Source organism: Lissotriton vulgaris, unplaced genomic scaffold (assembly GCF_964263255.1).
Source record: "Lissotriton vulgaris unplaced genomic scaffold, aLisVul1.2 SCAFFOLD_936, whole genome shotgun sequence".
Lineage (NCBI taxonomy): Eukaryota > Metazoa > Chordata > Amphibia > Caudata > Salamandridae > Lissotriton > Lissotriton vulgaris.
This window is the reverse complement of record NW_028251257.1, coordinates 239,768-261,915: the sequence shown is the minus strand read 5'-3', so window position 1 is coordinate 261,915 and position 22,148 is coordinate 239,768. Positions and strand designations below refer to the sequence as shown.

General features: G+C 45.7%; 2 protein-coding genes across 5 annotated transcripts in view; both read right to left on the bottom strand.

The window, feature by feature from the left end:
* LOC147662962 (uncharacterized) overlaps positions 1 to 22,148 on the bottom strand; it is a 260,578-nt gene that overhangs the window by 22,645 nt on the left and 215,785 nt on the right. The window contains exon 4 of one of the 4 annotated variants that reach the window (XM_086950748.1): positions 12,719 to 12,941. The exons of 2 other annotated variants lie outside the window; for them this stretch is intronic. The gene's annotated coding sequence lies outside the window, so the exon portion shown is untranslated. Of the gene's footprint in view, positions 1 to 12,718; positions 12,942 to 22,148 lie in introns of those variants that run through there. One more of the 4 variants, XR_015305453.1, reaches the window with a different exon arrangement.
* On the bottom strand, positions 12,953 to 17,879 carry LOC147662963 (uncharacterized). The gene has a single exon (XM_086950746.1). The coding sequence runs from the start codon at positions 17,448 to 17,450 to the stop codon at positions 13,296 to 13,298; it is 4,155 nt and encodes a 1,384-aa protein (XP_086806872.1). The 5' UTR covers positions 17,451 to 17,879; the 3' UTR covers positions 12,953 to 13,295.

Below are 22,148 nucleotides of genomic sequence, written 5' to 3'. Positions count from 1 at the left end.
TTAGCAGTGGATTGCGGGTCCGCGATATATAGTTAGTGCAACTAACTATATATGGAATTTCAATGGTTTTGTGCAAATAAAATAAGGTTTTTTAAATGCTAATCCCTAACTATATATGGTCTATAACCTATGGTTTTTTCAGTGAATTTTCAAGGTTTTGTAAATGCAAATTCCTAACTATATATGGTCTATAACCTATGGTTTTTTCTGTGAATTTCATTGGTTTTTTAAAAGCTAATATCTATAGCTGTAAAATATATTCTTTATTAAGTGACGTATCACGTAGCCCGTGAGACGCCTCATGATGCATCGCATAACCGTGACGTATCGTCTCTGCAGCGCAAACCAAACCCAAAACGTAAGCGCGCCAGAACACGCTTAAAGATATATATATATTTTTTTAACCTTAATTAGACAAAATCCACACGTGCACATATCACAAACGTTCAAAAAACACAATATGTCGGACTCCCGTTACGCTGCCGGTTAGCTGCCCGGTTAACGTACAAGGAAGCACCTTTACCGCGAAAAATCACAATTTTTTTTTCTTTTGCCCCGCAGGGAACTTTAATAGCCCCCTCATCAATCCTAGGGGTTCAGGAGGGGTCTGCCTTACCCCTTTCATTCATTTACACCTTTTTTTTTCCACCTCTTGTCTCTCGATCCTACCGAGAGACAAGATGGCGGCCGCTCTGGACTGTTTACAATGTTGACAGCCAATCAGCTACTCCTCAGGATTTTTTTTTTTTTGGGCCCCGCGTGGTTTTATAATATCCCCCTCATCAATCCTATGGGGTCAGAAGGGGTCTACCTTGCCCTCTTTCCTTCATTTCCCCCTTTGTTTTGGTCTCCTCTTGTCTCTTGATCCTACCGAGAGACAAGATGGCGGCCGCTCCGGACTGTTTACAATGTTGACAGCCAATCAGCTACTCCTCAGACTCCCGTTACACTGCCGGTTAGCTTCCCGGTTAGCTGCCCAGTTAGCTGCCCGGTTCGCTTACCAAGACGCGTCTCTACGGCGAAAAAATCGGATTTTTTTTTTTTTTTTTGGGCCCGGCGTGGCTCTATAATATCCCCCTCATCAATCCTAGGGGGTCAGGAGGGGTCTACCTTGCCCCCTTTCCTTCATTTCCCCCTTTGTTTTGGCCTCCTCTTGTCTCTCGATCCTACCGAGAGACAAGATGGCGGCCGCACCGGACTGTTTAGAATGTTGACAGACACCGGAGAGCCAATCAGCTTCGCTTTGCAAAGTTCCGATACGCGAAAGGTTCGCTAACCGGATAGCTGCCCGGAGCGCTGTTACAGATATATATCTTGATTTAAACGTTAATTTCTCAAAATCCACTGAAGCACATATATTGAGACCTAGCAAAGGCACATCGGGCTAACAGTCCCTACAATTTTGCCAAGTTTCGTGGAAATCCATTCAGCCGTTCGGGCTAAAAGTGAGTCCAACCGCCCTATGGAAATTAACATGGGAAAAACGCGTTTTGGGACCCCCCTTTTTTCTCGGCCCCCCCTTGATGAACCCCCCCCAAATTTTCAGGAGCTGCTCAGAAACAAAATGTGCCATTTTCCTGAAAATTTCAGCCGATTCCGTCCACAAACGCCAAAGTTATTAGACATAGAATTTTCAAAAGTCCCATAGGAAAAAAATCCTTACTATATATACCTACTGGCTATCGCCAGTAGGTAATATATATATATATATATATATATATATATATATATATATATATATATATATATCACCTACTGGCGGTCGCCAGTAGGTAGTTATAGTTAAAACCTAGTTTCCATAGCAAATCCGCAACATTCTATTTGGAATAACTTTGGCGCCGGTGGACGAATCTTCGCGAATTTCTCCAAGAAGATGGCCTGCTCCGCTCCGCTCCTTCCCTGAAAGTTTGGGGGTGATTCGTGAAGCGGGGGCTGAGAAAAAAGGGGTCCCAAAACATGTTTTCCCCATGCAATTTTCCATAGGGCCTTTAGCCAGGGCTACAGCCCGAGCGGCTGAACAGGATTACACCAAACTTGGCAAAAAGGTAGAGTTCTGTTGGCAGATGGGCCTTTTTTGTTTGTTTGTTTGTTTCAACTTTATTTCGGCTGTCTTTAGCCATAAAAGCAACAAGATAAAAACATTACATATCAAGTAATCCCATGGGCAGGTTACAATAGTTTAGGGCAGAAACAGATATACAACTTGTCCACTTTATGAATTAGGCCCTAAAACCTACAATCTACTTACATAAATAAGATAAAAATAGTCTAAAAGCCTAGGCCTGGGCGAAGCACTACGCTACACTCGCAGAGTTTGCGAAGTTTGCGCAACTTCGCACTACGCGAGCTGCACGTAGCACAGTGCAGCGTAGCGTAGTGCAGCGCTCATTTTTTGCTCATTTTTCGCTCATTTTTTGCTTGTTCGCGGTCCTGAACGTCATGTGATTCTCAACGCAGGGAGGTAAGGTTTCTCATTGTGAGTGGTTGTGCATGCTCGCGACCGCTCTCAATGAGAAACTACCAGTTCGCGTTGAGAAAGCTGCAGTTTGAGTAATAATCTACCATGTCATGAATGATGTAATATGTGACATCATTAGCAGTGGATTGCGGGTCCGCGATATATAGTTAGTGCAACTAACTATATATGGAATTTCAATGGTTTTGTGCAAATAAAATAAGGTTTTTTAAATGCTAATCCCTAACTATATATGGTCTATAACCTATGGTTTTTTCAGTGAATTTTCAAGGTTTTGTAAATGCAAATTCCTAACTATATATGGTCTATAACCTATGGTTTTTTCTGTGAATTTCATTGGTTTTTTAAAAGCTAATATCTATAGCTGTAAAATATATTCTTTATTAAGTGACGTATCACGTAGCCCGTGAGACGCCTCATGATGCATCGCATAACCGTGACGTATCGTCTCTGCAGCGCAAACCAAACCCAAAACGTAAGCGCGCCAGAACACGCTTAAAGATATATATATATTTTTTTAACCTTAATTAGACAAAATCCACACGTGCACATATCACAAACGTTCAAAAAACACAATATGTCGGACTCCCGTTACGCTGCCGGTTAGCTGCCCGGTTAACGTACAAGGAAGCACCTTTACCGCGAAAAATCACAATTTTTTTTTCTTTTGCCCCGCAGGGAACTTTAATAGCCCCCTCATCAATCCTAGGGGTTCAGGAGGGGTCTGCCTGACCCCTTTCATTCATTTACACCTTTTTTTTTCCACCTCTTGTCTCTCGATCCTACCGAGAGACAAGATGGCGGCCGCTCTGGACTGTTTACAATGTTGACAGCCAATCAGCTACTCCTCAGGATTTTTTTTTTTTTGGGCCCCGCGTGGTTTTATAATATCCCCCTCATCAATCCTATGGGGTCAGAAGGGGTCTACCTTGCCCTCTTTCCTTCATTTCCCCCTTTGTTTTGGTCTCCTCTTGTCTCTTGATCCTACCGAGAGACAAGATGGCGGCCGCTCCGGACTGTTTACAATGTTGACAGCCAATCAGCTACTCCTCAGACTCCCGTTACACTGCCGGTTAGCTTCCCGGTTAGCTGCCCAGTTAGCTGCCCGGTTCGCTTACCAAGACGCGTCTCTACGGCGAAAAAATCGGATTTTTTTTTTTTTTTTTTTGGGCCCGGCGTGGCTCTATAATATCCCCCTCATCAATCCTAGGGGGTCAGGAGGGGTCTACCTTGCCCCCTTTCCTTCATTTCCCCCTTTGTTTTGGCCTCCTCTTGTCTCTCGATCCTACCGAGAGACAAGATGGCGGCCGCACCGGACTGTTTAGAATGTTGACAGACACCGGAGAGCCAATCAGCTTCGCTTTGCAAAGTTCCGATACGCGAAAGGTTCGCTAACCGGATAGCTGCCCGGAGCGCTGTTACAGATATATATCTTGATTTAAACGTTAATTTCTCAAAATCCACTGAAGCACATATATTGAGACCTAGCAAAGGCACATCGGGCTAACAGTCCCTACAATTTTGCCAAGTTTCGTGGAAATCCATTCAGCCGTTCGGGCTAAAAGTGAGTCCAACCGCCCTATGGAAATTAACATGGGAAAAACGCGTTTTGGGACCCCCCTTTTTTCTCGGCCCCCCCTTGACGAACCCCCCCCAAATTTTCAGGAGCTGCTCAGAAACAAAATGTGCCATTTTCCTGAAAATTTCAGCCGATTCCGTCCACAAACGCCAAAGTTATTAGACATAGAATTTTCAAAAGTCCCATAGGAAAAAAATCCTTACTATATATACCTACTGGCTATCGCCAGTAGGTAATATATATATATATATATATATATATATATATATATATATATATATATATATATATATATATATATCACCTACTGGCGGTCGCCAGTAGGTAGTTATAGTTAAAACCTAGTTTCCATAGCAAATCCGCAACATTCTATTTGGAATAACTTTGGCGCCGGTGGACGAATCTTCGTGAATTTCTCCAAGAAGATGGCCTGCTCCGCTCCGCTCCTTCCCTGAAAGTTTGGGGGTGATTCGTGAAGCGGGGGCTGAGAAAAAAGGGGTCCCAAAACATGTTTTCCCCATACAATTTTCCATAGGGCCTTTAGCCAGGGCTACAGCCCGAGCGGCTGAACAGGATTACACCAAACTTGGCAAAAAGGTAGAGTTCTGTTGGCAGATGGGCCTTTTTTGTTTGTTTGTTTGTTTCAACTTTATTTCGGCTGTCTTTAGCCATAAAAGCAACAAGATAAAAACATTACATATCAAGTAATCCCATGGGCAGGTTACAATAGTTTAGGGCAGAAACAGATATACAACTTGTCCACTTTATGAATTAGGCCCTAAAACCTACAATCTACTTACATAAATAAGATAAAAATAGTCTAAAAGCCTAGGCCTGGGCGAAGCACTACGCTACACTCGCAGAGTTTGCGAAGTTTGCGCAACTTCGCACTACGCGAGCTGCACGTAGCACAGTGCAGCGTAGCGTAGTGCAGCGCTAATTTTTTGCTCATTTTTCGCTCATTTTTTGCTTGTTCGCGGTCCTGAACGTCATGTGATTCTCAACGCAGGGAGGTAAGGTTTCTCATTGTGAGTGGTTGTGCATGCTCGCGACCGCTCTCAATGAGAAACTACCAGTTCGCGTTGAGAAAGCTGCAGTTTGAGTAATAATCTACTCGAGCAGCAAAAAACTACAGCTCGCACTGTGCAAGATGCCGTTTTCTATGATTGCACAGTGCCGGATGCTTGTCAGCACTGTGCAATCATTGAAAACGCATCTTGCACAGTGCGAACATGCTACTACGCAGCTCGCGTAGTGCTACGTGAAGTTTGCGTAGTGCGAAGTGCACTTCGCGTAGCTTCGCGTAGCGCTACTACGCGAACTACGTCCACCCTTACACGTTACCCAACAATTAATGTATACAAAATATAAAACGGAGGTCATTAAAATCTTAAAATCTTAAAATGTAGTCAGTTGCACTATACTTTTAACCCAGCCTTCTTCCTAGTCAGGTAAACATTGTATAGAAACCTAGTTATGCAGAACACCACCACCTGAGAAGCGTTGGATTTCAATATGCGTTCGGCTTCATTGCATGACCTAACTCCCATATTTCTACATAAAGATCTAATCCAGCGAACCCTGGGTGACTTGTATACCGGGCAAAAGAAGAGTAAATGAACATCATCCTCTTTCGCTTGCTGTGTACAAAGAGTGCACAAGTCAATTCCCTTGTTTCCCCCCCACCTGGACCTATTTGCATGTATCTGCGGGACCCCATATCTAAATTGCAGGAATAAAGTTTTTGCTAATGGTGGTCCTATCTCGTCCATGAAGGGTTAAAAGGAAACAACATCCTTAAAGGTTAGGAACTTCTGGGTTAATGGACCAGTCGATGAGCTGTGTAGTGATGTGTTATTAATATAAGACCAAAAAGCAGACTTTAAAAGCTTTTTACAAGAAGGTGTCAGGCTCAAGGGCTCTTCCCAATAATGGGATAACCCTAGCCTATTTGCCCAGAATGAAATATGTTTTAACCAGGCAATGTTCTTGTGTCCATCAATCTGCATAATTTCTATCAGACCACTTCTATAGTTAATCAGCTCTGGGGTAAGCAATCTCTGTATAAAATTATTTTCATCCCGTTCAAAATTCTTTTTACAGGATGGCCCCCAAATCTTAGCCCCATAAAGTCCAGCTGATTGGGCCTTTGCTTTAAATACTTCCAATGCTGGTGTGATAGCCTTAGATTGGCTACCACCATGTACTTTTAGGACAGGCATCGAATTTTGGCGAAAAGCTATCCTGCTCTTTTCTAGATGCCCCTTCCAAGATAACTTACTATCCAGCATAATTTCCAAATAATTAAAACTTCCCACATATTCCAGTTTTTGGTTATTTAAGGCCAGGTTTTTCTTAAAAGATTTTTGAGGGTTTATGGACATGTATTTGGTTTTTGATTAATTAATTTCTAGTCCCTTTTCCACGCAGTAACTATAGAAGGAATTCACCAGATTTTGGAGTCCCTTTGGGGGCTGTGAAATGAGGATGGTGTCATCAGCAAATAATAATGCTGAGATCGCTTCGCCCCCAAGTTTTGGAGATTAATGATCACAATTCCCCAAATATATTGGTATATCATTAACATACAGCGAGAAGAGCGTAGGTGCCAACACGCAGCCTTGGCGTACGCCCCGTCTCACCGGTATGGCCTTTGTTACCTCCCCTCCCTTCCCCCATCTTACTGTGGCGTAATTTCCTGTATGAAGTCTGATTAGTTCTTCAAGTAATTCGCCTGGAACCCCTATGTTTTTTAATGTTTCCCATAAAAGGGTGCAAGGGACATGGTCGAAGGCAGCCCTCAGATCCAAAAAAGCAACATACAGACTGCCCTTCCTTATATTGATGTATTTCCAGCAAATACATGTAAACCTAAATACTTGGTCTATAGTGCTAGGTTTTATTCTGAACCCTGCCTGATATTTAGACAATACCTGGGTTTCTTCCATCCATTCTAAGAGTCTATTTAAAATGTGCCTGGCAAACACTTTTTGTATGAGATCAATTAAACTAATTGGGCGATAATTCGCTGGGTCATAACGATCCCCTTTTTTAAAAATTGTTACAATTTCTGCCCCTTTCCAAGTCTCAGGAATTGGCGTGCCTGCTACTATGGAATGACATAAAAAGTTTATGTATGGACCCCAGACTTCTATGTCGTGTTTTAGTAGATCACCAGGAATCTTGTCAGGTCCTGGGACTTTCCCTGCTTTAATGGCCTGTATCGCCTGAACAGACTCCTCTAAACTAAAGTATAAATTAGCTGGCCTTGGTGCTATTACAACCTCTTGTTCTGCTATTCACGAACTCTCCTCATTTTGCGAATATAACTTAGAAAAATGATCACTCTACGTTTTTTCATCTAAGTAGAGATCCTTAGAGGTTCTACCGGTCTTATTCCTCTTGGATATTAGACTCCAGAAGGTGCATTGGTCCCTCATTTTAGCTGCCGTGAGTAAATCAGCCCAGATTTCCTCATCCCATGCTTTTTTTGATTGGAAAATGATTTTTTTATAAGCATGTCTACTATCTCTTATTCCCTTTGAATTCTTGGTCTTTACTGCCTGAATCAAAAGAGTCTTAGCTAAACGGCACTCTTTGTTATACCAGGGATTACCTAATTCTAAGATAATAATGTTAGGGCTTTCATCCTTCTCATAGATTTTACTCAAGAGAGGTGTTAGAGCGTCAACCAATTGATAGTGCATATCTAATACACCATGGTCACCTAATGGGAGATCCTGATAAATTGCAACAATGTCTTCAAAAGTATTGTAGATGCTTACCATAGTAGCTTCCTTGCCTAAAATATATGGCCATTTTAAATCGCGCCTATTATTGCTTATCTGAAGTTCCCCATCATTCCCATTAGACGCTGCTTCTTCAGCTATGTTAGATATAAAGGGCTGAGGTTCTAAAATTAATTGTAACGGCAGGTGATCACTCTCCGTCCTGGAATCAACTTTGAAATCAACAATTAAATACCACAGACTTATGGAGACAAATATAACATCTATATGAGATTTGGAGTTTCCTCTACAAAATGTAGGAGCCGATGGTCTATCTGACTGGAAGCGACCATTGCATGCGCTTAGGTGGTGTCCTACAGTTAGTTGTAAAATTTGGGTTGCCGCAACCGTGCATTTTACCTCCCCAGTACTATCTAGGGCAGAGATATTATTAGCCTTATCCTGCTCATCAAATAAACCATCCAGGCCCAATAAAGGCTAATATTTGCAATTAAAGTCCCCACCTACAATTATCTGCAAATTAGAGCCTAGTGTGTCAAGATAAGAATCAAGTTGATCTATCACCCTAGATTCCTTATTTAATGGGCTTGGCCTATTGTATACGTTTATTAAATACATGGCCTCTTTCTCTCTGGTCACTAATTTAACCCCCAAAAGGTCTTGGGATGGAATAGAGAGTGAAATGCCTTCAATTTCCAAGGTGATTCTTATCCAAATCACCAATCCCCCAGAGGCCCTTCCTCTTACAGACGGAATAGCTTCACAGCAGAAGGTTTTATATCCTAGCCTATGTGGAGTGCCCAAGGACCAGGTCTCCTGTAAGAGTATTATATCATATTTGTCAAAGTAATTAGACCAGATGTTATCCTGGAGATTCCGGGTTAAACCTGCTATATTCCAGGACATCAATTTAACTTCCAAATTTCCGCTTAGTTTGAATGGTAATTGGTCAGCTTGACCAACTTGTGTAGTTGTACTCCCTGTGCCAATAGATATATTGCCTGCTCCCGTTGATAAACCCATTGAGCCCGCATTATCCAAAGCAGTATCAGCAGTTGACGCCGCGTTGCCCCTGGGTAATGCGGGACAGTCAAGCTGAGGACCAGGGCCGTAGAGAGAGGAGGGGTAGGCAGCGGAGCCACTCAGTCAGTCACAGTCATTTAGACCTAAAAGGATGTTAAATCTATTTGTGACCTCCATATGTGAGATAGTTTCCGATCCACCCCTCGTTTCTCCTCTGATCGACATGACCGGAATTGTGTTCCAACCATCTATTCCTTTTCTATAACTAGTCACCATCTCTGCTTTTCCTAGTACGGCCCACCCACGATACTCGGCGTGCCATGATTATATTGTGCCCTATATTTTGGCCACTATAGGTGTTATTTCCTAGCCAATGGGTGACTTTATTTTTAATCTGTGGGAAGTCCTCCAGTGGCAAAGATGGAACATTCCCCAGTACTATTACTAATGGGGTACTCTGAGGGGGCAGGTGCAGAATGGATCGATTACCCACACCTTGGGTCGTGCTGTTAGGGTGTGTAGGTCCGAAGGCTGTGTGGCTGCTTGTGGGACCTCTACTGAAGGTAGTTTGGGGCCTCCCTGTATATTACAACAGCCTCCCAGGCTTTCTGGACTACCTTTTCTGTCAGCTCCTGTTATATCCCTCGTGTACAAGTTTCTAGAGGGTGGTGCTGTAGGTGGTTGGGTGGCAGTAGATTTAGTTAAATTGTTGGTACCATTCCTTAAGCTTAGGTGTTGTTCATCACCTGACAACCTCTTGCTACCCGCTAACTTTTGAAGCAAGTGATTGTTGTCTATAGTGATTTGTTGTAGCTTTTCTAAATTTGCGTTAACCACTCTAAGTCTCTCTGTAAGAGGGAGTGTGAGTGACCTTACCAGGTGTTCTACCTGTCCAATCAAGCTAGTTTCTCCCTGAGTAATCAGTGATGGTCTTTTTGGCAGGGGATGGTTCCTAGTATTAAGAGGAGCTGGAGCACTAGTATGATGCATAGGGGCTTGTGTTTGACTGTTGGTTCCTGGGGAGCTCGTCTTTTTAGCCATAAGCTTAGGGATTTTTGTCTGTTTGCATCTTGGGCCGCCCCCACACCGTTTTCTTTTCCCTGGTGGTTTGCTGCGGGTTGACCTTGTCTCAACTACAGGACATACTTTGGTCTTTATGGGGGGTGTGTTACCCTGTTTTTTGTCACCTTTGCAGGTTATGCTATCCTGTGTGCTATTCCCCAGTGTGATAATGCTTTGCTCTTCCGAGACGATACTAGTTTCTGATAGCCCTAAATCAATGAGGCGTAGGCTAACTCGCCTCTCGGGGCTTACACTATTCAGAAAACTGCCCAGGGATGATCTTTTGGCGCTAAGAAATTCGGATGATAACCTTTCCTTTGTGATTGCTATTTCTCGTTCCAGGACGGCTACTGCCCTGGTGAAATAACCATCTAGTGTACCAATGATGTTTCCCCCACTAAGTTTGGACGGTAATGATCCCCCAATTTCATTAATACGGGCCATGGTCTATCTTGGGGGAATTTATAAACTAAGGGGAAACTGTTATAACAATGTCCGACAGTCAATAATTACTTAAACAATTAGTTACAAAAACCGGATCAAAATCACCTGATCTATGTTGGTTACAAAGTCCGGGGATTTAGAGGGGTGGCCCGGCCTCCTTTGGCCACTAACGGTCACAGATCGCCCGCTCTTGTCCCGGGCTTCTCCCGGGACGCTCCCGCGCGCTCCCACGCAGCGGTGGCCCGAAACTGTTATGTAGAGCACACACTGTCCAAGGGGTGGGACTGACCAGTGAACGCGGACCAGGTGGAACAGGTCGGGCAGGGGCTCCTGGTAAATGGAGTCCCTGCAGCATTCAGCGCAGCCCACCTGATGACTTCCTCAGCCCCGGGACAGAAAGAACACTGACGGCGGCTCTCTGATGGTCGGAACCTTCCCTGGGTCCAGGTGCGTAGCGGCACCCGCGCAGCGGGTGCTCGAGACGTAGGCTTCCTCCTCCTCCAGAAACTGAAAAGCGATGACTGCGCTCCTCACGGCCACAAACAAAGAGAGTTCCCCGTTGAAAGACAGCATTGGGGGTTTTAATACACACACTGTCCAGGGGGCGGGGCTGACCAGCGAACGCGGACCAGGTGGAACAGGTCGGGCAGGGGCTCCTGGTAAATTGAGTCCCTGCAGCATTCAGCGAAGCCCACCTGATGACTTCCTCAGCCCCGGGACAGAAAGAACACTGATGGCGGCTCTCTGATGGTCGGCACCTTCCCTGAGTCCAGGTGCGAAGCGGCACCCGGGCAGCTGGTGCTGCAAGACGTAGGCTTCCTCCTCCTCCAGAAACTCCAAACCGATGACGGCGCTCCTCACGGCCACAAACAAAGAGAGTTCCCCATTGAAAGACAGCACTGGGGGTTTTAATACACACACTGTCCAGGGGGCGGGGCTGACCAGCGAACGCGAACCAGGTGGAACAGGTCGGGCAGGGGCTACTGGTAAATGGAGTCCCTGCAGCGTTCAGCGCAGCCCACCTGATGACTTCCTCAGCCCCAGGACAGAAAGAACACTGACGGCAGCTCTCTGATGGTTGGCACCTTCCCTGGGTCCAGGTGCGAGACGTAGGCTTCCTCCTCCTCCAGAAACTCCAAACTGATGACGGCGCTCCTCACGGCCACAAACAAAGAGAGTTCCCAGTTGAAAGACAGCACTGGGGGTTTTAATGCACACACTGTCCAGGGGGCGGGACTGACCAGCGAACGCGGACCAGGTGGAACAGGTCGGGCAGGGGCTTCTGGTAAATGGAGTCCCTGCAGCGTTCAGTGCAGCCCACCTGATGACTTCCTCAGCCCCGGGACAGAAAGAACACTGACAGCGGCTCTCTGATGGTCGGCACCTTCCCTGGGTCACTGCACTCATTCTTCAATACACCTTGGCATAGATATATATGCAAAATATTTAAACTTTACAGAAATACACATTTACTGGATAATGTCATCAGTGATGTCATCAGTGATGTCATTTGAGATGTCATCAGTGATGTTATGAGTGATGTCACTGACCAGGTCATGAGTGATGTAATATGTGACGTCATCAGCAGTGCATTGCGGGCGCGCAAGTTATAGTTAACTATAACGGGGGAATTTCAATGGTTTTGTATGAGTGAAAGGTCCAGCTAACTATAACACGTGTGAAACCTATGTTTTTTTCAGTGAATTTCTAAGGTTTTTTAAATGCCAATTTTTAACTATAACGTGTGTGAAACCTATGGTTTTTTCAGTGAATGTATAAATAGCCAAGAACCTGTGAATTTCGTGGTCCGTCTCCTTCTCTGCCTGCCTCGCCGTTCTTGTGTAGTTCTGGAAGAGGCGTTTGTGGAGCTTTTACATATATATATATATATATATATATATATATATATATATATATATATATATATATATATATATATATATATATATATATATATTTATATATATATATTCACTGAAAAAACCATAGGTTATAGACCATATATAGTTAGGAATTCTCATTTACAAAACCTTATTTTACTCACACAAAACCATTGAAATTCCATATATAGTTAGTTGCACTAACTATATATCGCGCACCCGCAATCCACTGCTGATGATGTCACATATTACATCATTCATGACATGGTCAGTGACATCACTGATGACATCACTGATGACATCTCAAATGACATCACTGATGACATCTCAAATGACATCACTGATGACATCACTGATGACATCTCATTTGACATTACTGATCACATCACTGATGATATCATTCATGTGATAATACGATGAACCTCTTCAGAATGCGAAATTTCCTAGCTAACGTAACGGAAAGTTTCAATTCTATTAAGGACTAGGAGGCGAGGATTATGCAGTCCTTTCTTCTCTTTATTATAATCAGCACTTCAAAGAAAAACCAATCAAAACATTTTTCTTGAACCACAACTCCCATGAGCACATGGGAAAACAGTGTCCATAGCAACCAGCAACCAATGATGGCTCCGTCCGCCGTATAACTAGCCATGACGTCCTCTTCTATTCCTCGTCTTCTCTGTGAGGCAGACCGTTTCGTAACACACCTTATTCTTTCTGGTCGTGTCCTAAAGTAAATAAGGAAAACGTTATCCAGTCCTTCTGACCAGAAGCGAGGCACATCAATACATAGCATGTAGAAAACTACGAAGCATGACTCATGCATAAACAGTATAGTTAGCAAATCAGTTAACTGACATGGTCAAAAACAGTGATCTTCACAATGCATAGTATAACACGGTTGCAATACACTTCAAAAGTAGTACTTACTGAAATACGATGGTACACGGGGGGGACGAGGCCGCCCCGGCTCGGGTGGGATAATCCTCGCCTCCTAGTCCTTAATAGAATTGAAACTTTCCGTTACGTTAGCTAGGAAATTTCGCATTCTATGTCAGGACGGAGGCGAGGATTATGCAGTTTCAAAGCTTATCCACAACAAGCTCTGCTGCGCCATAGATAGGCTTGAAGTAAAACTTTTTGAAGGTAGATTCCGAGGACCAGTCTGCTGCCGCCATAATGTCCTCCAACCTACCACCTACCTGAATGGCTTTAGAAGCCATGGCACCTCTAACAGAGTGAGCTCCGAACGTGGTCACATCTATGCCCGCCTCGGCCATAAGCCAACGGACCCATCGGGCAATAGACGGGGATGAAACCGCTTTAAAAGGTTTCCTCAGAGCAATGAGGAGTTGACGCTCTCCCGGTGGGCGACAATCCTCGGTCATGTCTTCATACGCCTTGAGGCAACGCACCACACACAATTTAGGGTGATCTGAGAAAGATGGGTACGATACTGACCTGATGCTAGTCTTTGTACGCCTAGCCACTGTGAACGTTACCCCTTCCGGAGTAAATACGCGTGCCGAGACGTCTAGCGCCCGCACGTCAGAGACTCGTTTACACGAAATCAGACACAGCAACATAGCCAGCTTCGCTGACAGCTCTTTCCTAGACAGGTAGCTATTATCCCGCCAAGAGGTAAGGAACCTGAGAATGATATTGACATCCCAGAGATTGGAGTACCTGGGCTCGGGAGGAACCGAAAGCCCGGCGCCTTTCATAAGTTTGCAAACCCAAGGGCGTTCTCCCGCCGGGCGTCCATCGACGTGAACATGTCCTGCCGAAATGGCGGACCGGAAAGAATTAATGGACCGATACGCCAAGCCCGAGTCGGACAGTTCAGCCAGGAAATTCAGAACGAGGGTAATGTCGGCCCCCACCGGATCGGCGTGTCTTCCCAGACACCAACGACGCCACCGCTGCCAAGCCGATCGGTACCTTTTGATCGTACCAGGGGCCCAGGCCTTGCTGATGAGCTCTGCTGCTCCCGCCGAAAGGCGGTCGTCCTGCCACCGACCCCGGAAATCCTCCATGCCATGAGGACCAGGGTCCCTTGAAGTACTAGCGGGTGCCCTTCTCCCAGGGGCCCCGAAAGTAGCGACGGAAACGAGGGCAGTCGAATTGGACAGTCCCAAGACAGCTCCAGCAGTGAGGGAAACCATGCCTGAGCCCGCCAAAAGGGGGTCACTAGAACCAGGGAAGCTCGCTGGCGGCGAACTTGAGCCGCTACTCGAGGAATCATGAGAAACGGAGGGAAGGCGTACGCCTGTTCCGTCGCCCAGTCCTGTAAAAAGGCATCGACCGCGACCGCCTCCGGGTCCGGCCTCCAGCTCACGAACCTGTGAAGTTGACGGTTGAGCCTGGAGGCAAACAGGTCCAGCGTGAATGGACCCCACGCTCCCTGCAGGGCCTGAAAGACCGCTGTGTGCAGCCTCCAATCGCTGAAGTCCAGGAAGTTTCTGGAGTGCCAGTCCGCTATCGAGTTCTGCGTGCCTGGGAGATATTCCGCCGAGACAGAAATCTGCTTCTCCAGGCAATAGTGCCAGAAGTCCTTCGCCATGTTCGCCAAGGCCTTGGACCGAGGTCCGCCCAGGCGATTGATATACTGAACCGCCGACATGTTGTCCATGCGTAGTAGAATACAGCACGATACTTTGTTCTGCGTCAGGGACTTGATCGCAAAGGAGCCCGCCAGAAGCTCCAGGCAGTTGATGTGGAGACGGAGTTCGTCTTGCGACCAACGGCCTCCCATTGTGATCTCTCCGCAACGGGCTCCCCAGCCCTCCCTGCTGGCGTCCGATTCTATGATCAGGTCCGGGCTGGATCCGAAGATCGCTCTCCCGTTCCACGCACTCATGTGTTCCATCCACCATCGCATTTCCGTCCTCGTTTCCTCCGTGAGGGAGATGAGTTCGGAATAAGTCAGGCCTTTCCGGAGGTGTTGAGCCTTCAGGCGTTGAAGAGCCCTGTAGTGTAGTGGGCCCGGAAAGATCGCTTGGATCGAGGAGGAGAGCAGGCCCACAACACGGGCCAGATGTCGAAGGGAGATCCTGTCCTTCCTCAGGGTCTGTGAAAGTTCCTTGCGGATCTTGTTCACCTTCTGCTGCGGGAGACTGAGACTCGCCGCCTCGGAATCTATGAGGAAGCCCAGGAAAGAGATTTGTCTCTTCGGGAGGAGATCCGATTTCGGGGCATTCACCACAAACCCCAGGTCCTGGAGCAGGGCAATAGTCATGGTCAAGTGTGACCGCAGACGATCCGACGATTGATCCATGATCAGGATGTCGTCGAGGTATATGATCATCCGAACCCCCCTCTCGCGTAGTGTTTCCACCACCGGCCGAAGGAGCTTCGTAAAGCACCATGGGGCCGACGAGAGGCCGAACGGAAGGGCTTGAAATTCGAAAACGTTCTCGTTCCACATGAACTGAAGGAAGCGCCTGTGAGGGGGAAAGATCGGTACCGTGAGATACGCGTCTTTCAGGTCCAGACGGACCATCCAATCCCCTTGAAGGAGAATGTCTCGGAGAAGATGGATGCCCTCCATCTTGAAATGGCGGTAGACCAACCACTCGTTGAATTCTCGCAAGTTGATAACTGGGCGAAAGCCTTTGTCCTTTTTCTGGACCAGGAAAATATTGCTGAGGAAGCCCGAAGGGTGCAGGCGCGTTCTGCGAATCGCGCCTTTTTTGAGGAGATCTGCAATTTCTGTGTCGACAAGAAGTCTGTCCTCGGAGGAAAAAACCAAGGGACGGGGGCGAACTCTCTGTAGGGGAGTGCCGTAAAACTCTATCCTGAACCCCTTGACTGTCTGAAGTACCCACGGGTCCGAGGAGATCTTGCTCCAATTGTGGAGATGATCCCGAAGCCTCCCTCCCAGAACGACTGGGGAAAAAAGGGTAACACTCACCGGAGGGGCCTCCTGGTGCGTTTGCACCACCGTGGTAACCTCTGCCGCGCCCTCGGCCGGCACCTCTGCTAGGGTAGAAGTTCCCCTGGCGTCCATCCGTCCAGCCATTATTACGGCGCTGCTGGGCCTTGTTGTTAGGGCCTTGCTGGGGCTGACGGCCGGAGGAGCGACCCCGTCCTCGTCCGGCCCCAGCAAAAACCCGTCCTGGAAAAATCTTCTTTATGGACGTTTGTGCTCTGTCGAGTGCAGAGAAAGTTGTTACGAACTTGTTGAGTTCCCTAATAAACGGCTCACCAAAAAGCCTGCCTTGTGCAACAGGGCCTGCCTCTGACGTGGCTAGATCCCCTAGCTTCGGATCTATTTTAATGAGGAGGGATCTCCTCCGTTCTGCCGCCAACGCACAGTTTGCGTTCCCCAGGAAGCATAGGGCCCGCTGAGCCCAACCTGCCACGACCTCCGTGGACATCGGAGACCCCGACTCCTTGGCCCTCTCGGCCAACTGGATGATCTGGGTGACGGGGCCCACGGCATCCAGGAGCTTGTCCTGGCAGCTGCGCCAGGAGCGATCGATACCCTTCCTGGGGTCTTTCATAAATTTGGCGAAGAACGCGTACAGCTTCTCGTCAATGTCAGGAGTGGCTGCCACTCTGCCCTCCAGTTTAGGTCGAGGGCATTCACCCCGCATGCGGGTCCTAATCTCTTTCTCCAGGGGCTGGCGCACTTTACTGGCTACGTACGCCGCCACCTTGGGATCCGGGGTCCATTCCGACGAGCGCGGATGATAGATCCTCGCCGGGTCGAACATGTCCGGGACTTTGTCATCCCCTGCCAGGGACCCAGAGGAGTGCGACGCAGGACGCCAAGGGCGTCCTGAGCCCTCATCCTCATCGTCCGAGGAGGACTCGTCCTCGGTTACACCCTCTCCCTCCAAGGGGAAACCATCATCCAGGTCCGAATTCGGGGCGACCTCGTCGCCATCATCTCCGGGGAAGAATCCCTCCCGGCAGGGTAGATTTTTAAGCGTCCGCGCACTTTTATGGAAGGATTCCCTCAGGCGGTCGAACTCCTCCAAGTGCCCCGCGTGACGCTTCGCCGACTTTTTTCCTCCCCCCTGCACGCCTTTAGTTCCGCGGGTCGCAGGCACTGCGCCACTGAACACCCCGGGGATACTCTGAGTGAGGGCCTCCACACTCTCCCGCAAAGGAGCCAGCACCGAAACCAGCGCCTGTGACAACGCGCGGCCAACCGCCGGCGGCAGTGGTTGGGAACAGCCAGGTTCCTCCGTCCCCTGAGTGAGGGGAGCCGACTGATCAGCAGTCTGCATCGTGTGAGGGTGAGAGCACTAACACCTTTACTCAATTACAGAAGGTAGCCCCCTCGCCGGTGCTCAGACAGTACCGCTGTCAACTAAAGGTGCGGTGACTGACAACCGCCACTAGAGGGCGACGCACACGAGGCGCGCAAGTACACCGTCCCGGTGTCAGGCGAGGGTTGGTGAGTCAGGTGAAAACCTGCCTCAGCGCACCGATCCGAGGGGCAAGCGCCGCAATCGCAGCCTTAACCCGAACAGCGGCGCCCAACGGATCTAAGGGGAAGCGAAGACGCTCTCCACAGAGCCCGCGATGAGGGAAACGGCAGAGACGGCGCAAGCAGCGCCTGACGCACGTCGAACTGCCGAGGGGCTAAAACAAATCAAGCGCACCGCAAAGCAAGCGCTATTGCACAAGCAAAACAATTTAATCTACACAAGACACCAAACGTCAGGAAGATAAAAGGTTTGACTTATCTGACGAGCAGAGAAGAAAGAGGAATAGAAGAGGACGTCATGGCTAGTTATACGGCGGACGGAGCCATCATTGGTTGCTGGTTGCTATGGACACTGTTTTCCCATGTGCTCATGGGAGTTGTGGTTCAAGAAAAATGTTTTGATTGGTTTTTCTTTGAAGTGCTGATTATAATAAAGAGAAGAAAGGACTGCATAATCCTCGCCTCCTAGTCCTTAATAGAATTGAAACTTTCCGTTACGTTAGCTAGGAAATTTCGCATTCTATGTCAGGACTGTCAGTTGATTCCTTTGTGTTCTACTGCAGCCTCCTAGAGTGTTCTAAAGAACAACTAGAGCGCTAACAGTCCTACTTATTACAAAGGTATGGCACACCTGAAGCCATCTTGATTGGAATAAAGTGGTAACTCTTAAAACATTTAATTTAAAAAGAAACAACATGAGGGGGTATATTTTGCCATAGAAAGTATGATTAGTGCTGCAGAATGAAAAATTAGGGCACATTTTGAGTGACTTCTCAAATCCTTTTCTATTTCATTAAAACATTCTGACATGCAGTCTCCCAAAATGGCCACCAGAGACAAAAGAGCCCAAATGTAGCCCAAATATCACCCAGATGTAGCCCAAGTATAGCCCAATGACAGAATGTCCCAGAGTGTTCTAAAGAACATCTAGAGCGCTAACAGTCCTACTTATTACAAAGGTATAGCACACCTGGAGCCATCGTGATGGGAATAAAGTGGTAACTCTTAAGACATTTAATTTAAAAAGGAACAAAATGAGGGGGTATATTATGCAATAGAAGGTATTATTAGTGCTGCAGAAAGAAAAATTAGGGCACATTTTGAGTGACTTTTCAAATCCTCTTCTATTTCATTAAAAAATTCTGACATGCAGTCTCCCAAAATGGCCACCAGAGACAAAAGAGCCCAAATGTAGCCCAAATATCACCCAGATGTAGCCCAAGTATAGCCCAATGACAGAATGTCCCAGAGTGTTCTAAAGAACAACTAGAGCGCTAACAGTCCTACTTATTACAAAGGTATGGCACACCTGAAGCCATCTTGATTGGAATAAAGTGGTAACTCTTAAAACATTTAATTTAAAAAGGAACAAAATGAGGGGGTATATTTTGCCATATGAATTATGATTAGTGCTGCAGAAAGAAAAATTAGGGCACATTTTGAGTGACTTCTCAAACCCTCTTCAATTTCATTAAAAAATTCTGACATAGTCTCGCAAGATGGCCACCAGAGACAAAAGAGCCTAAATGTAGCCCAAATATCACCCAGATGTACCCCAAGTATAGCCCAAGGACAGAATGTCCCAGAGTGTTCTAAAGAACAACTAGAGCGCTAACAGTCTTACTTATGACAAAAGTATGGCACACCAGAAGCCATCTTGATTGGAATGAAGTGGTAAGTCTGAAAACACTCAATTTAAAAAGGAACAACATGAGGGGGTTAATTTTGCCATAGAAAGTATGATTAGTGCTTCAGAAAGAAAAATTAGGGATCATTTTGAGTGACTTCTCAAATCCTCTTCTATTTCATTAAAAAAATTCTGACATGCAGACTGAAACATGCACTTTGAATACCAGCAGCAGACGTCCCTGGTGAGCAGTAGCTTTACTACAGTGATCTAATGTGCAACTAGAGTGCTAACATTCAGAATTTATGGCAAATGTGTGACACATCTGAATGCCTTCTTGATGGAACCAAAGTAAACAAGCATTGAAAATGCAATAGATCTCGCCCTCGTTTAAGTTAAAGCCATTCTGTTTGTAATGAGGTGGCTTTTTAGCTTTGCTTTTATTAGTGTTTTTTCAACTTTCATGTAAATAACGCACCGTTTTCACCAAATCGACTTTGCCCAAGCACACCCTTCCCTTCGGCCAACAAATCCCAAAAATCCGGCACACCTGCTGATCCACTCTCCCTACAGCTCACCCAAGCCCCGTCCCTCTAGCGCAACTGGAACACCCCAAATTCACCTTCTCCATGCGCACCAAAAACTCCCATTGAATAACATGACAATTCGCTACTCCGCACAAAAATTGCTCTTTAAAGCACTTCCACTGCTCCGATCCGCTTCAAACTTGGCTGGACACTAGTTCCAGCGATTCCCTAACATCTCACCAAAAATCAGCCTAATCCATCCACTGGAACGGGGACGAATTTCAACCCGAATACGCGCCCCCTGCAAACACAAAAAAAGCCATAAAACGGCCAAATCTCGACCAAAAACCGCCAAAATCCCTCAAAACCTTGCCAACACCAATACGCACGAAACTGAACCGGCCCCTCAGCCCTAGGCTCCGGGAACCCTACTTAATTGACCCAAAAGCCCTAAAAAAGCAACATAATACACACGAAAACGCCCTAACAACCCTAAAATGCATATAAGTATATGTATACATGCATTTATGTTTGTATTTATATGTAGATATACAGATGATATATGTTTATATATGTATGTATATATATATATATATTCACTGAAAAAACCATAGGCTATAGACCATATATAGTTAGGAATTAGCATTTACAAAACCTTGAAAATTCACTGAAAAAACCGTAGGTTATAGACCATATATAGTTAGGAATTAGCATTTACAAAACCTTGAAAATTCACTGAAAAAACCATAGGTTATAGACCATATATAGTTAGGAATTCGCATTTACAAAACCTTATTTTACTCACACAAAACCATTGAAATTCCATATATAGTTAGTTGCACTAACTATATATCGCGCACCCGCAATCCACTGCTGATGATGTCACATATTACATCATTCATGACATGGTCAGTGACATCACTGATGACATCACTGATGACATCTCAAATGACATCACTGATGACATCACTGATGACAACATCCAGTGACTGTATGTTTCTGTAAAGTTAAAATATGTCTTACATATTGAAGAATGAGTGGATGTATAAGTGTCTGGATGAAGGATTTAGTAGGTGCATGACTGACTGTATGAGTGAGTGATTAAATGTGTCTCACTGAGTGCATGGGTTAGTGACTAAACTGTCTTAATTTGTGCATCATTATGTCTGTTGTTCTGTAAACTGTTGCATGTGTTGATAAGTAGCTATATGAGTAACTATATGGGTTATTGATTGGTTGCCCAAGTATTTGTATGGGAGACTGAGTGTGTGTGTGGGTGGCTGGGAGGTGTATGACTCTGTGCATAGATGTGTGAGCAGTTGATTCACTAGATGTATGGTTTCAAAAGTGCATGTGGAAACAGCTGTATGGGCGGTTGACTGTGTGCATGAGTGTATTGGTGAGTGAATGGATATCTCAGTGCTACATGTCAAAGTAAGTACATATGTAAAACACAGTACATGTGAGAGTTGACATATATAAATAACTGTGCATAAGAGCCAGTGAATGTGTGAGTGGCTGTATGGATCATTGTGAACTTGTATCAGGGATTGTATAAGAGAGTTAATATGTGTTAGTATATGTTTGAATAAGTAAAGTTTGTATAACTGTATAGTTGAGGAAATGGAGGTGTGATTGATTCTTTGATTGACTGACTAGGTGTGTGAGTAACTCCATGGATGAGTGACAGTCTGTGAGTGTCTGTTTACACTGATTGTATCTAAGGTTATATTAGAGTCTGAAGAGGTTCATCGTATTATCACATGAATGATATCATCAGTGATGTGATCAGTAATGTCAAATGAGATGTCATCAGTGATGTCATCAGTGATGTCATTTGAGATGTCATCAGTGATGTCATTTGAGATGTCATCAGTGATGTCATCAGTGATGTCACTGACCATGTCATGAATGATGTAATATGTGACATCATCAGCAGTGGATTGCGGGTGCGCGATATATAGTTAGTGCAACTAACTATATATGGAATTTCAATGGTTTTGTGTGAGTAAAATAAGGTTTTGTAAATGCGAATTCCTAACTATATATGGTCTATAACCTATGGTTTTTTCAGTGAATATATATATATATATATATATATATATATATTGTTTACCAATCCGATTCCCATACGATAAAAGGAAGGCACTGACTCCATGAATTTGACTCAAGGAAAAGTATTTAATCCGACATGCTGCAAAGACGCGTTTCGGCGGAAGCCTCCGCCTTGCTCACTTACTCTGCTGTGAATAACATCAGTATATATAACACTTAACATGATGACACATCAAAAACAGACCCTCTGTCATGATTGGCTATCCATTACCATAGTTACCATGAG